At 44.0% G+C, this 15,602-nt stretch overlaps 3 protein-coding genes across 5 annotated transcripts in view; 1 reads left to right on the top strand and 2 right to left on the bottom strand.

The window, feature by feature from the left end:
- The window catches only part of CASC1 (cancer susceptibility candidate 1), a 23,581-nt gene extending 23,251 nt beyond the window's left edge, over nt 1–330 (bottom strand). Inside the window, exon 1 of the mRNA XM_018569160.1 lies at nt 282–330. Coding sequence (XP_018424662.1) covers nt 282–284 — 3 coding nt within the window. The 5' untranslated portion in view covers nt 285–330. The remainder of the gene's footprint in view (nt 1–281) is intronic.
- A 12-nt stretch (nt 331–342) lies between these two features.
- On the top strand, nt 343–3,057 carry ETFRF1 (electron transfer flavoprotein regulatory factor 1). Of its 2 annotated transcripts, none has more exons than XM_018569167.1 (3): nt 343–406; nt 2,559–2,654; nt 2,731–3,057. In XM_018569167.1, the coding sequence occupies exons 2-3, from the start codon at nt 2,610–2,612 to the stop codon at nt 2,944–2,946; spliced, it is 261 nt and encodes an 86-aa protein (XP_018424669.1). In that variant the 5' UTR covers nt 343–406; nt 2,559–2,609; the 3' UTR covers nt 2,947–3,057. The 2 variants fall into 2 exon arrangements, with proteins under 2 accessions (XP_018424669.1, XP_018424670.1); XM_018569168.1 differs by having other exon boundaries at nt 387–404; nt 2,562–2,654.
- Nucleotides 3,058–11,442: 8,385 nt separating this feature from the next.
- The window catches only part of KRAS (KRAS proto-oncogene, GTPase), a 26,154-nt gene continuing 21,994 nt past the window's right edge, over nt 11,443–15,602 (bottom strand). The window contains exons 6-7 of one of the 2 annotated variants that reach the window (XM_018569165.1): nt 14,044–14,166; nt 11,789–11,865 (exon numbers count right to left, since the gene is read on the bottom strand). In XM_018569165.1, coding sequence (XP_018424667.1) covers nt 14,047–14,166 — 120 coding nt within the window. In that variant the 3' untranslated portion in view covers nt 11,789–11,865; nt 14,044–14,046. Of the gene's footprint in view, nt 11,866–14,043; nt 14,167–15,602 lie in introns of both variants that reach the window. The other variant, XM_018569166.1, reaches the window with a different exon arrangement.

Below are 15,602 nucleotides of genomic sequence, written 5' to 3'. Positions count from 1 at the left end.
GGGGGTACTCTATGGGTTGAGTTTGAAGGGATTTTTTTTTGGCAGAGGTGAGGGAATGGATGGTTGGGGGAGAATTTAGGGGTCGGTGTAGTTGGGGGGTGAATCCTGCAGTGTCAGAGGTGGAGGTCACACACTGGCACACCACTTTCTCACCTATAAAGAATATTATTTACCGTAACGGTCGGAAATTTCAATAGAGCGAGTCAATAAATGTTGAAAATAACGATCGTTACACACAAGTTCCAATTTACCGAATATTTCCCCTCACACAGATCTCTCACCATTTTGCTCCTCTGCAGGCGGCGCAGCGTCTCTGGTTGTCATGGAGACGGAAAGGGCGGGCAGGCGGTGACGTCTTTAGGCTGCGCCGTGTTGTTGCCGGAAATCTGAGTGGAGGTCACAGCGGGAGAGTGGTGAGTGAGTTCTCACCATACTCTTCTCTAGACCCCGTACCCGGTCTATGCCCACCCTGTAAAATATGGTGGATCCCTGATCCTATAGAACACACTGGTCAGCCCCTTTTCTACTATAATATATGGTCCTTGGTGTACATTGTATACATATCACTCTCCTGTCCCCATATATTCAGGAATCCCAACCTGAAAAAAAGCAATTTCAGGTGCCCTTCTCACATCAGGGAGGTGCCCTCTGAGAGAGCACCCCCTGAATGAAATGATGGCGCAGGAAGCATTAGCTTCTTTGTTATCTGCTGGGTTTTTGTTTTAGTATTCTGACAGCTGTAAAATAAAAATAAATAATAATTTAAAAAAAACCAGCATAGGAATGAATAGCTAGGCTGCTATTGGCGATTTCAGTTTGCAATATCCAATAGCAAGCTGGCTATTGCACCCTCTGCTGCTGTCAATCACTAGAAGAGGATCTGATAGAGAACTTCAGGTCCCCCCTCTGCTGATTGACAGCAGCAGAGGGTAGTGCAATAGCTAGTCTGCTATTGGCTATTGCAAAGTGAAATAGCCAATGGCAATCTAGCTATTCATTCCTATGCTGGGTATTTTTTCCTCTGACTGACGGCGGCTCCGATGTCCGAAAAGAAAAAAAACAGACAGCACGGAAACGTTTACTCTGCTAGATTGAGCAGAGTAAACCTTTCCGGGAGAAAATGTTTCTCTCCTGGGTGGGTGGGAGCCGCTATCTAATAGCGAGAGACCCCCGGAGCGTCCGGGAGAGTTGGGAGATCTGTATATACTAAAACCACCCTTCTTCTTCTGTCCCTATAGAATACTTAGGCCGCCCTCCCGTACCTTAAAAATACATAGGCTGCCATCTTGCCTGTAGAATACATGGCCGTGATCCTGTCTCTATGGATTACATAGATCACCATTCTGTACCTATGAAATACATAGGCCATCCTATATAGAATAGATTAGCCGCCCTCCTGTCCCTATAGAATTAATAGGCTGACCTCCTGTCCCTACAGAATGCACAGGTCACTCTCCTTTTCCTATAGAATACATAGGCCTCCCTCCTGTCCCTATAGAATACACAGGCTGCCCCTCTGTCCCTATAGAATACACAGGCTGCCCTTCTGTCCCTATAGAATACACAGGCTGCTCCCCTGTCCCTATAAAATACATAGGTCAGTCTCCTCTCCCTATAGAATACATAAGCAGCCCTCCTGCCCCTATATAATACATAGACCTCCCACCTGTACCTCTAGAATACACAGGCCACCCTCGTGTCCCTATAGAATACATAGGCCGCTCTTCTGTCCCTATAGAATTCATAGACCATCCTCCTGTCCCTATAGAATACATAAGCAGCCCTCCTGTCCCTATAGAACACATAGACCTCTCTTCTGTACCTATAGACACTCTTCAGTTCCTTCTAGAATGCATAGGTTTCCCTCCTGTCCCCATAGAATACATACACCACACTGCGGTCCATGTAGAATACATGGGCCACCTTTCAGTGTTGCATCCTGGTTGTATTTAATCTGTACCCACACTGATGTCCCAGCACATTGCCTGCGGACCTCTTGTGTCTTCTATAATTTATGCCTTCCCATACCTATAGAACAAAGTGTAGTGGTTTAATGTGGCAAACCTCTTCTTCATCCTCTGCCACCCCTTCCACCATACAATGCACTTATATCACCGCCATGTTGTCCTCCCTGAGATGCTTCATGTGGCCACAAGTCAGAGGTTACTGCTCACCACCAAACCCCTCTACACCCCATATAGACTGGAACACTGCTCAATAATTCCATAAATAAAGCCCAACTCCAGCTAAAGGTTTTGTTTGTAGTTTTTTTACATAGTGTTAAAGAGTCAGAACCTTAACCATCTTTTTGTGCTATCTGTGTCCCAATTGGAGAGGGGACACACTTCTTGCCCACAAGCACACATGTTAATATCTCTTTGATGGGGATACAAATCTCAGAATACCAGTTGTGCCTGCAAAGAAGAGAATACATACTTAACTATATTGCTGCCTGTGCTGCCAAATGTCTTATCCAATTAGGATTACTGTATGTAAAGGAAAATAAACTGTGTGCAGCCATGATAGTATTTATACAGATATGTCTGTTTATTGTTTCAGTATAGGTGCCCTCCGGGCCATGTGTTGAGTGTTGCCCTTTGGCTGAAGACATGGCCAATCCTCTGAGGGGAGAGGTGGTGAAGCTCTACAAGAATGTAAGTTCAGCTGCCCTTCCCCCTCTACAATGGAGTTGGGTCTCTTCTCTTTATCATATTCTTTATCACTCTGTAGCTTCTGTACCTCGGACGGGAGTATCCGAAGGGTGAAATCTACTTCAAGGAACGCCTGAAAAGAGCCTTCATGAAAAACAAGGATGTCACTGACCCCGAGAAGATTAAAGAACTCATCGCCAGAGGTGAATTTGTAGTTAAAGAGATCGAAGCTCTTTATTTCCTGAGAAAGTATCGAGCAATGAAACAGCGCTACTACGAGGACAGCCCCAAATGACAACTATGACCTTCTGTACCTTTGCATTGTCACTGGTGCCAACATAGCAATGAAAGACTCTTATCAGTCTGCGTTATTACACACTCAGATTATCTTACAAGTTGATTGTTACCTGAGGGGAAATCTAGGCATTAAGAATTGTTTAAATGATCTGTCCACCCAAACCAGATCTTTCAGTGTTTGGTGATTGCAGGAGAATGAAAGTAAATTACTAAAATCTTCTACAAGCTTTACCATATTATTATCATTTCAATCTTTTCATTTACATCTGCAGCTTTCAGGTGATCCTGCCATGTGGGTTCTTGTTCAGGCACTTTCTGGTATAGGGTAACAACCAGGGCTTGAAAAATTTGATAGTGTCTCACCAGTCAGTCAAAAATTTCACCAGTCAGCATGACCGGACTATAGCCTTGCAATTTATGTTAAAAAAGTTTGGGGACAGATAGAGCTTTCTTTTGGAGGTATATAATCCCCCCGGGGGTTTTTTTTTTTTACTATATAATTAAAAAAGTACCATAAATGTAAAAAAAAAAGTTTCCCTACGTTATAAAACATTTATTCTTACCCATATTTTTAGTAAAACATAAAAGTCGGGGTCACATCGGGTAAATAGACACCAAACATGTCAAGACTTAAAATTGCCTGCGCCCGCAAAATGGCAAAAAACACCCATAGGCGACTAAAAAATGTTTTAAAAAATAAATGTTATGCTTCTTTATTTTTATTTTTTATGAATCTCATTTTTTTATTACTTTTTTTTTTTTACATACAACTTTGTTGCTATTACATGGGGGGCTAAGAAGCCCCCTATGGGATAGCCAATTTACATGACAGGTCCTCTTTATGGAGACATCAGGGGTCTCCAGAGAAGCTGATGAAGCCGAGATCTGCTTCATCAGCTTCTGTAGCTGGAGAGTGACACTGAATGCAGGAAGTGATGTAATATACATCACTTCCTGCATTCGGGGACTGAGAGGAGATCAAAGGGAGTTTGTGTACTGAACTCCCTTTGATCTCCTGTCACAGAGCCGTGCCGTGCCGCTCCCGGCCGCATCAGGCACAGCAGATCTCGGGACCGGAAACGGCAGTGACAGCTTCTGATACAAGCTCCACCCTGCCACTCCTAAAAGTAGTAAATTATGTGATTATTCACATGAGAGAGAGACCTTCCTACCACAGCCATTGCAAGAGCAGCGGCCACTACCTAGGGGGAATGATTGGTCACATGAGAGGGAAACCTCCCATTCCTACAGGGAATGATTGGTCACATGGGAGGTAAACATTCCTACCACAGCCATTGCAAGAGCAGCGGCCACTACCTAGGGGGATTGTTTGGTCACGAGAGGGAAACCTCCCAATCCTAGGGGGAATGATTGGTCAAATGGGAGGGAGACCTTCCTACCACAGCCATTGCAAGAGCAGCGGCCACTACCCAGGGGTAATAAGTGACATCACAGCTGCATGACATTCATATTCTGGCATTCCTAGAACTCTTCCTGGGCTGCGCATTACACTTTACTTATGCCAAAAAGTGCTGTTTGATTTTCACAGAAGGTTTTACAACAACTTTAACCCATGCACACTACTATATAAAGAGGTGAACTGTGTAAGAGGCAGTTGTATAGCAGCCTACAGTACTGATTTAATCATAAGGAGTTCATTGTTTTCAACGAGTTAGCCATCTCATAGACTTGCATTGGCAGGAGCTGTAAAGCACAATCACTGTGTAGCCCTAAAAGCAGAAGAGCCTTTGTATTAGGAGCCAATCTGGCTGCCCTCATGTGCCAATATAGTTAAGAATTATACTCCATAAGAGCCCTGAGTACAGCATTTGTGGTTCCCTACAAAGTTTTTAAAGTCCAGAATGGTTTTCAGCTGGAGCAGCCTAATCTACAGCAAGCAGGGAATGTGAAGGGAGGGGAAGAAAAAGCCACACAGGACAATAGAGGGAGACAAATTTTGTTTATGATAAAAGGGTGATTAATTCTCATTATAAACAGACATCATTACAGTCACCGGGTCATTACATTACAATAAATAGGTGCATTACAGTTAAAAAGGACAAAAAAACCTAAACAATTACTATCACAGAGACATTACTATAAAATACTAAAAATTGGAATTCAAACAGTGGTCATTTTAATCTGTAGTTAATTGTGTCATCGCGTGGTCAGCACAACCACCATGTATTAAACAGACTTGGAAAAAAAAAATAATGAATAAAAGCACAATGTACAAAATGTGCACGTTTATACAAAAATAGTTCAAATACATTCCAGGTAAACAAAGTCCATTTTCCCCATTCACACGCGAGGAAGGAGTGCGAGGTGTGGCAAAGCGCACAGCCAGGTGAAAAATGAACACGGTAAGACCATGGATCGGGGTGGGGAGTAACTATCATACAAGGGAGGTCTGTTCCACTTGAGCTATTGAACTTCCTGAATATCAGACTTCAGTATAAAATGGAAATTGGTTTCGTATTCTGAAAGGATTGGTGCTGGTTCATGTTGGGCTCTTCTGACTGATAAGAAGATGGTACACCACCCAAAAGTTTTGTTGTATCTCGGGGTGTCCGCCACGACCTTTGTACCCCACTGGCCCTGTTAGAGTTTATTTATTTTATGCTGAGTGCAACAAGAAAAGCTATAAGACCCCCCCAGGTGGGCAGGAACAGAGTGAGGTTTTACAGCAAAGAATTCTCCACACAGAGGTCCCTATGTGGCTAATAAAAGCAGAACTACACAAAAAGTTATTTCTTTTCCCTTGCTCCAAGCTATTTTCTCTGTATTGGTGTACACTACTGGGCTCTGTGAGATGCAGAGTGGAGCCGGGCCCCTAGACAATGTAAGGTCAGGTCACATGAGCAGGAGTTTTGGGTCTCTCTGGCCATTAGGTGGCTACTGATGACATAAGTGAAGATGATAGTAACAGCTGTTTGAGCAGCAATAGCGTTCACAGGTCTGCCTGCACTGGAGGAGGGCAAAGCCAGAGGAAAAGTCTACCACAATGTGCAAGTACTGGGAAGAGCTGTCTACCCTCCGCTCCACTACCATTCCATTTCAGGGGCCCATTTACATATGCAATGGTGAGATGCACCTTTTTACCATGTGTTACTGCAGGCCACACTATGCCATTCATTGCGAGTAACTCCCCATGAACCATCTGTGTGCTGCGGTGCACTGGTGTTGAGCATTGCCACCCCCCATTTAAAAGGGGAACTTCAGGGAAAAAACAATTTTTAACCCTAACAGTGGGTCTACCCCATCCACTGCAAGGGTTAAGTGCTCATTTTTGACTAGGCTAAAAGAAAAATAAATAATAAGCACGCCTCATCCTCAGAGCAGTACAGCTTAGACTGGTCCCATGCGCCTTGCTCCCCCTCCACTGCAGCAATCTAAGGCTGCTCAAGTTCTAGTGTATAGGAAGTGAAGGCACCAAGGGACATACCATTGCAGCAGAGGAGAAAGGCTGGAGGGGTGGTGTCATTCCAGCCAGATCTAAGGTTCGGGTGAATATAACCGTTTTTTTTTTTTAGCACCTAGACACAAAATAGCACTAAACCCTTGAAGTGCAGGGATAGCCGCACAGCAAGGGTTAAGCATTTTTTTTTAACCCCAGAGGCCTTCTTTAAAATGAATGGGCTATCTTAATGCAGTGCGCCTTAACCCATGAAAACATGTAATGCAATGCATTGTGTGAATGCTGCCTTAAGGTGCCCATACACTGCTCGATTCTCGTACGAGAATCGGGCGAAATCCCGCGATCGTACGAGAATCGAACAGTGTGAACTAAGACGTGCAACCGTTTCTACTGTACGGTCGCACGTCTTTTGTCGAGCCAACATGTTCGAAAACCCGCTGAGAATTATAAGATTCTCGGCGGGTTTCTAGCCTGTTCGTCCGATAGCTGCGGAACGGGCCAGTGTGCGCACGCGCACACTGCCCGTTCTGCATTGCCGTCGTCGGAAGCCCGCCCCTCAGCGGGGCAGGCTTTCGATGATCACAAGTACGATCTGCCCGTCCAAGGTGGGCAGATCGTCCAAGCTTTCAAGAGGCATACGACCATTGCAAGACAAAAGTCTTGCAATGGTCGTAAGGTGTATGGGCACCTTTAGGGTCTGGACTGCCAATTATTGCCTGTGAATCAGCTGAGACTAACCAGGGGGGTGTTTTTAAAAAAAAAAAGGAGCCAGTTGAAATATTGCAGCCAATCAGTTGTAGTTAGGGCTTCACTTAAAGTGTATTTCCACTGTCGCAGCCAAATTGGGATAACACCTATTTAATATTTTGTTCACATGGAAGCTAAAAAAATTTTATTTAAAAATGCTTCTTGCAGTTGAAATTGCTTTTACTTGGGTTAGGGTTCCTTGGCTTTAAGGGTTAACATTTCTACTTGCTTCTCCTTTGCAATGTTAGGAGGCCTGGCTTCTGCATTGTATGTAAACGAAGGAAATGAGAGAAACGAAGGAAATGAGAGAAACGAAGGAAATGAGAGAAACGAAGGAAATGAGAGAAACGAAGGAAATGAGAGAAACGAAGGAAATGAGAGAAACGAAGGAAATGAGAGAAACGAAGGAAATGAGAGAAACGAAGGAAATGAGAGAAACGAAGGAAATGAGAGAAACGAAGGAAATGAGAGAAACGAAGGAAATGAGAGAAACGAAGGAAATGAGAGAAACGAAGGAAATGAGAGAAACGAAGGAAATGAGAGAAACGAAGGAAATGAGAGAAACGAAGGAAATGAGAGAAACGAAGGAAATGAGAGAAACGAAGGAAATGAGAGAAACGAAGGAAATGAGAGAAACGAAGGAAATGAGAGAAACGAAGGAAATGAGAGAAACGAAGGAAATGAGAGAAACGAAGGAAATGAGAGAAACGAAGGAAATGAGAGAAACGAAGGAAATGAGAGAAACGAAGGAAATGAGAGAAACGAAGGAAATGAGAGAAACGAAGGAAATGAGAGAAACGAAGGAAATGAGAGAAACGAAGGAAATGAGAGAAACGAAGGAAATGAGAGAAACGAAGGAAATGAGAGAAACGAAGGAAATGAGAGAAACGAAGGAAATGAGAGAAACGAAGGAAATGAGAGAAACGAAGGAAATGAGAGAAACAATCTACACGGTCTTGTACTAAGTCTTTCTAGGACAGAGCTCGTGGATTCAGCCATTTTGCCTGCTGCAACAAAACCAGTAAGAAATTTGTGTATATATATATAATTAGTATGCTGCGTTTATGGTAAGACATAACATATAGAGGGGTTTTCTCAAATTTGACTGCAAAAGTGTAAATGTACTTGGCACTCCAGACAAACCACTGAATACATACATGTTTACCCATCAAACGGTTTCTAATTCTGTAAAGACAGGCAGTCTTCTGATCCACACAGCTACACTTTCTGTGACAGCTCCAGATTGTCACTGGACAATCAGCATCCTCACCTTTTGAGCACATAGCAGGAAGGTGATCCAGGAAAACCTGGACCACAAGATGTGGCGTGACCAACCTACCGTGTTAACCACAAGAGCAGCTGAACAAAATAACGCCATCTCTATGGAACAGGGTTAGGTAAAGATCTATAACAAAGTCTGCTAAACTCCCTGACGTGTACAGGTGACAGAGATTTCTCTCCCACCCCCCACCCCCCTTAAAGAGTATGTAAAGCCTAACAATCATCATCTCTTATTTGTACTTTTTTGGTCTGGTAAATTGACAATTGAAAGTGTTTTGTTATATCAGTTTCACAACTGCAAAAATAAAAACTACCTGTGGCATTGCCAGACATTATGTGAGCCGGTGCCTCCCTGTGCAGAAGGAGTGGTTCTTGAGATATGGGGGTGGGCAGATGAGGCAGGAATATGGAGATGAGGTGGTATGAAAATGAGGTATCCTTTGTAATGCATCACAAAGGAAGTAGGCAAGTCTGACACCACATGTTTTTGACATTTAGAGCCAAAAAATGCACTAGGTTGTCAAAGAGGAAGGCAGGAGCACCCCATCAGGTAGATTTGTTTTTTTTTATTCATATTTTTCACCCTAAAGCAATCCTTTACCACATGTGTGTTGCATTAAGACAGCCCATTCCTCATTCCTAGAATAGTGGGCTGTCAATACATGAACATGGATGGAACATGTCCCACCAGTATGGGTGCATTGGCACATACGGTAGTTGTGCACTGGGATGCCAATTCTAAATAAAAGGCACTGCAAAACAGTGTGCAGAATTGTGGAAATCGGTGTTAAAACTGTGTTCATGGCAAGAGCACATTTACTTCCTATCCCAACAACTGAAAAGGATAAATAAAAACTATAATCTCCCACACTAAAAATGGCTCCCTGGCCGCTAGAATGACTTCTTGTAGCCAATACCCATTAGAAGGTCTCTCCACTTTTATTTGAAAAACCTAATTTAAACCAGACCAAGTTGGGCAGCAGAAACCTCACTCCTAATACAGAGGTGGAGATGAAGATAACTGGATGACAAGTAGGGTGGTCACACATGATCATTTAGGCTTGGCAAACATTGCATCTTTTTCTGCCTCTACCACCAGTACTGAACAAAATGTTTTAAAAAGGAGAACTATAGGGTTAAGGCTTTTCCCCATAGTTCTCCTTAGGGTAACGGAGGACACAAACTAGCATCCTCCCATTACCCTAAGCTCAGTATACCGCGGTATACTGAGACGCTGAAGCGGATCCCGACAATTATGTCTGGATCCGCCCAGCTGCGTGAGTGACAGCTGGCTCTGCCTATCTAGAGGCAGAGCCAGTTGTACTCGCCCCCTCCCCCATCCATTCCACCAGTCAGCGCTGGAGGATCGGAGAGGGGGGAATCCAGTTCCTCCCCTGTCACGGCAGAGAGCTGTGACAGGATCGAGAAGTGAGCGAACGCCGGTATGTGTTTGCTCCCTTCCCAATCTGCTGAGCCGACCTGAAAAACAATGTAATTCAGTGCCTCCATGTGCCAAGTACCCCCACTTCTGGCTGAAGAACTAAAATGTTTCATCATGGAAAGAGTGCATTTCCAATGTGATGTACTACTATGAAATTCTAACCATTTGAAAATTATAAATTTCTTTTTTAATTGAAGGGGGGGGGGGAACCCACAATTGCAAATGACAAAAAGTAATGCTTCGTGTCAACTTGTCCATTTCTGCGCAAGCTACATCACTGTACATGATGTCAAGGTGATGTACACCGATCTCATCACATAAAAAAGGTGGACAAACACAAATTCTTGCCTTTGACAGCTGGCTCTGGAATTTCACTTGAAGGGAGCTGCTAAACTAGGTCACTGAAATGTTATACAGCCCTAGAATACAGCAGTAATACCAGGCACACGCAACTCCTCATGTAGGACTCTTTGAAAAAACAGACCTTAAGTGGAACCTGGCATGGCAAACCCTTCTCTCAGAGCAGGTAGCAAGGCATCTTTTATGCACCCAGAGCACTCCTGATCACAATTACACAGGCCTCAGCTCTAGATCTAAATTAGCCCTGCTCTTCCCCTATATGCCTCAATCCAATGAAGGTCCCTCAGATCAATAGTGAGGAACATCCACTGGAACATGAAATTCCAACAAGGTGGAAAAGGCACATCGAACTCTGACTAGCATTTGATAGAAGCCCTTATTTCAAACAAACGGACACGTACTGAGTTCAGACAACTTAATTAGCAATTTGGCTTTACTCCAAGACGCCTTAGATTTCAGATTGAACCTACGAGACCAAGAAGAGCAGAATTCAGACCCTGCTTCACACACAAGTTTTATTTCAAGACCGAGTCCCTTTGGGAAATTATAACTGTACATGTTTGTGGTGAAGCCATGTTTACAAGTGGAGACCACCAGGAAACACCACAAACCCATTGGTGTAATGAGGAAGTCTAGAGACCATAAACTAGCTGAAGTTGAAATGAATACAACACGACTGTTGGAAGTAACCACAATCACTGCCAGTAACAGGAGCATGAGATGTTAGGTCATCAGATTTCAGGAATCTCCTCCGGGGACCGTCAAACTGCCTCGATTTGTAATAGCTTTGTCTAGACCCAAACCTTTCAGCAATGCTGGTTGATTATTGGAATATGTGCTGGAGTTTTTCTTCTGTATTTTGTCTAAAAAAAAAAAAAAAAAACATTGCTATTCCTTTAGTCTATCACAACATTGTCCCAATCATTGAAACAAAATGTCCAACCTTCAAGGAATATATAGAAAGACTCTTCACCTCCAATTTGGTGGTGAACAGGTTTCGCACAATCCACATAGCTTCAAAGACGGCTGTTAGCACCATTTTGTCACATTGTGGGTAGGAGGATTTAGCAGAGCATGTTAAGAGTTACATTGAAGCTCTCAAAAGTTCAGAAGAAGTTGTAGGGATGTGGCCTTTGAGAAGTAGATATGGTGGGGCACCACAGGCTGGACTATCCGCAGTGGCAGATATTCCTCCATCTAGTGGTACAACTGGAAGAGGATAGATCAGAGGGGGAAAAAAAAAGTGCCAGGAAAAAAAAAGTCCATAGTTGTGCATGCCTCAGTCATGCAGTAAGGTTTTCAAGAAGGGAAGGTGGAAAGACAAACAGGATGTGGAGATCGAACAGCGCACATGAAACATCGATTGCTACATGCACAAAAGCCAGCTCCTGGAGTCTCATGGGCGCTTCCACCACTAAAGTACTGGCACAAGAGGCGGAGATACAAACGGTTGAAGCAGTAGCCACAAGTCCGAAAATAAAACCCAGGAAATTAAAAACAAATGCTAATAATTTAGTGTAAAATGTACAATAGGATTCCTCTCCGGCATGTATTCACAGAATGATGCATTTCGACTTGGACTTTTTCTTCTTCTTTTTGCCCTCCTTGCTCATCTTCTCTTTGTGCTTTCGGATTTCTCGTACTAAAGTGTAGAAAGCGTCATCGACTCCCTAGAGGAAAGAAGGGATGGAAAGTTAAAATATGAAACTGTGTTAAGAATGACCGTCAATAAGGTTCTGCTTTTTGTATCTAAAGCCCATTTCATATTTAAACTGTCTAACTGGAGAAATTTACCTTCACTTCCAGTTGTATAAATACAACAGGAAATCTCTACAAAAGGTGAGGAGCATCTCCTTTTAGAAAGTGGTTACTGGAACAGCTGTCCCTATTGGAAGATTTCCCTTCTAATCATATTTTGGCAACTTAAAATTTCTGTCCCCAAATTTTCAGCCCCAATGACAATCGGGTGGGGGTCCAGGTAAGAAAAAAAAGTGGCTTTAGATTAAGCACATTTTACAGAATCGACAGAAGATATCCTTTATACCCCCACAATCCGCCGCCATTTTGAGTTGATAGGCTTAAATTAGGGAAATGGTTGTCTGACAGTTTACAGCAAGTACAGTCACCCTGAAATCCTGGTCTGCATCCTTCACTTGGGTTAACAATTTAGAGAATTGAAACCACAAAGTTATTACAGCAAAGCAGCTGGCATTGTCAGAAAGATGTCAAACCGTAGCAGCACAACATTTCAGATCCCTCAAAAGAGAAAATATGGACTCAAAGTTTTGTGATCCAGAAGCCACCTTGCCAGGTCCTGGACCTCCTTACAGACACTGTTGGACCTCCTTACAGACACTGTTGAAAAGCCACATGGCCTGGTATAGGACACCAATGAGGTCACCCCTTCCTCCTTTAAAAAAGAGAACTATGAGGTGAGTGATTTCCACTCCTCATAGTTCTAGCTGACCTGTGACAATGAGACTGTCACAGGTCGGCTCAGTAGATCGGGAGGGGAGCGAACACATACCGGGTTCGCTCACCTCTCGATCCTGTGACGGCTCTCTGCCGTGACAGGGGGAGGGGCTGGATTCCCCTCTCCCCGCTCCGATCTGCCAGCGCTGACTGGCGGAACGGACGGGGGAGGGGGCGGGTACAGCTGGCTCTGCCTCTAGATAGGCAGAGCCAGCTGTCACTCACGCAGCTGGGCGGATCCCAACGTCTAAGTCGGGATCCGCTCCGTCTGCGGGTAACGGGAGGACGCTAGTTCGTGTCCTCCCGTTACCCTAAGGAGAACTATGGAGAAAAACACTGACCCCATAGTTCTCCTTTAAGCATGTTGGGCTTTCCACAATGACAGGGTGCCAACAACCCCTCTTCCTGTCTAAGCAATGCCGGGCACAGGCTCACAGACACTTCACTTGGATATTCAGGTACTAGTTCCAAGCAAAAACAAACAGCTTCCGGCCCCCCCTCCCCACTTTATTTTCTAATGGAGTATGTGATGTAAAACCCTCTTTTGGGTCTGTCTCCCTTTGGAGAGATTTCACTTCATATCTTTGGAGACAACAGGAAGTTAGGGGAATCCCTACAGACCTTCGAGTGATATTAAAACTTCATTTTTTTTTTTTTATTATAAAAATAAAAGGCCAAAACAAGAAAGCTTTTTTTTTCTTAAAACACAAACAACGTTGAACTCAAGTTTCCTAGTGGCTCCCTGCAGTGCTGTCCCCCCCACGCCTTGCATGGGTGCCTCCATCAGCCAAGCTGAGCTATGAAGGCACTCCACGCATGCTCATGCCTGCCAGTGGCTGTGTGCGTCCATAGGCACAGCACTGCAGCAGGCCACGCCCCTCCTATCCACCCAACAGGTTGATTGACAGCAGAAGGAACCTATGGCTCCTCTGCCCTCAATACAGAAAATATATTAAACAGTAGAAACCACTGAGCCTTTAGCAAACATAACAGGGGTCCCAACAGGAAGGTTTCAGATCATCTACTGTTTCAGTAAACTAGAATTTGAAGTTTCACTTTTTGTAGGTACAGACGGAATCTCCCCAGCAGGCACACAGGAGCAGTTGAAACCAGTTAAGAGGTCTTCCGCCTGTATCAAAAAATACTCAGTGAAAGACTTAACCACTTATAGCATGTGGTCTCTCAAAGTTCCAAACTCTAAACTAGGACACAAAGTGCTAGAGGTCGCTGGCCGTTCGGAAGCAACATTACACTATTTATGGGGCAACAAGTCACGACGCAGAAATTCCTTAGCAGCCAACTGCAGAGAAGTGAGGTCTTGATGAACAGTCCAAACGCTGACCACACAAAATATGCGTTGAGACCTGAACACTTACCGATCACATGACACGGCACTTTTTAATTCTGATACAGCCGGGGGTCTTCTCCTCTTTGCTCAGTTTTTTCAATCTGTACTGTCGGATCTCTCTCACCAATGTATAAAAGGCATCCTCCACTCTCTGCATTGTAAAACACAACCCCCTTTAAAACCACTTATCGAGGGACAGGGATAGGGATAAGACTAAAGGGACTGCTGTGATTTATCTAAATACAGAGCTCGAAATGAAGCTCTCCAATACTTATAGTTCTTGGAGAAGAAAAAAAAAAAAAAGTTTTGCTTGGTGCTGTAACAAAGTAAATTATATTTTTGCCATGTCTGTTCATGGAATAGGCACAGCCTTAGCCAGGTTTTGCTGGTAGCCATGTTGTCTGCCTGCTGCAAAATTATAAGAGACCCTACATCAGGTCTACACAACATTCCATCAGAAGATAATGTGGGTATATAAACATTTCTGTGCATTTAGTTATGCCATGTACATAGAAGCAGCCATGTTTGCCAATACCATGCCTTGTTTCCAGTATACAGGTACAGAATGTTGCATTGCCAGTCCTCTCACTTGAGAACTATGGGGTTAAGGCTTTTCCCCCATAGTTCTCCTTAGGGTAACAGGAGGACACAAACTAGCGTCCTCCCGTCACCCTAAGCTCAGTATACTGCGAGCTATACTGAGACGCCACAGTACACAGAGAAGTCGCAGTTGATGCGGATCCCGACAGTTGTCTGGATCCGCCCAGCTACGCGAGTGACAGCTGGCTCTGCCTATCTAGAGGGAGAGCCAGCTGTACCCGCCCCCTCCCCCGTCCGATCCGCCAGTCAGCGCTGGCGGATCGGGGAGGGGGGAATCCAGCCCCTCCACTGTCACGGCAGAGAGCTATGACAGGATCGAGAGGTAAGCAAATGCCAGTATCTGTTCGCTCATCTCCCGATCTACTGAGCTGACCTGTGACAGTCTCATTGTCACAGGTCAGCTAGAACTATGAGGTGAGTGAAAAGCACTCACTTCATAGTTCTCCTTTAAGTGACACTAAACTCAGGAGTTAAATCTTAAAAATGTATTCAAGTACCTTAACAAAAAAATGGATCTTATTTGTTTATCCACTCAGCTGTAGATCCTCAAATCAGCTCTGAATTGGTGCTGACACTGTCCTTCCTTATGGACGGTGGCTACTATTCTTCCCCATGGTCCCTGTGTGTTGTAAGGTAGCCACCGCTCCAAGCTCACGCCCATGATGGACTAAAGCCTTATGTAGAGTTAGCCAATTTTTATTTTTTGTAATGGCACCTTTACACTTCACGCAAACATTGATTACAAGTGGCTGAAAGGTTTGAATAGTTCAGAGATTTATTGCTACTTTTATGTTGATTTAGGAATAATGCTTCTATATATTCTCATAATAATTTTGACTGTACACACAAAATCGGTTTCATTACTGCTTCACATTTTTTTTTAATGTACCAATTAAGCTTTCATCTTAGTGTGCATGTGTTAAATCACAATGTTTCTTTGTATTGCGCCTCAGCCCTGATGAAGGGGGGGGGGGGGGGGTCGGGACC

This window comes from Nanorana parkeri, unplaced genomic scaffold, assembly GCF_000935625.1.
Source record: "Nanorana parkeri isolate BGI_ZX_2015 unplaced genomic scaffold, ASM93562v1 scaffold1295, whole genome shotgun sequence".
NCBI classification, from domain to species: domain Eukaryota; kingdom Metazoa; phylum Chordata; class Amphibia; order Anura; family Dicroglossidae; genus Nanorana; species Nanorana parkeri.
This window is presented reverse-complemented; position numbering and strand designations above follow the sequence as displayed.

What these genes read in the sequence shown, in the direction of transcription:
- ETFRF1 (XM_018569167.1), top strand. Translation starts at nt 2,610, where the DNA reads ATGGCCAATCCTCTGAGGGGAGAGGTGGTGAAGCTCTACAAGAAT. An exon ending in TGGTGAAGCTCTACAAGAAT is followed by an intron (nt 2,655 to 2,730) that starts GTAAGTTCAGCT and finishes ATCACTCTGTAG; the next exon opens with CTTCTGTACCTCGGACGGGA.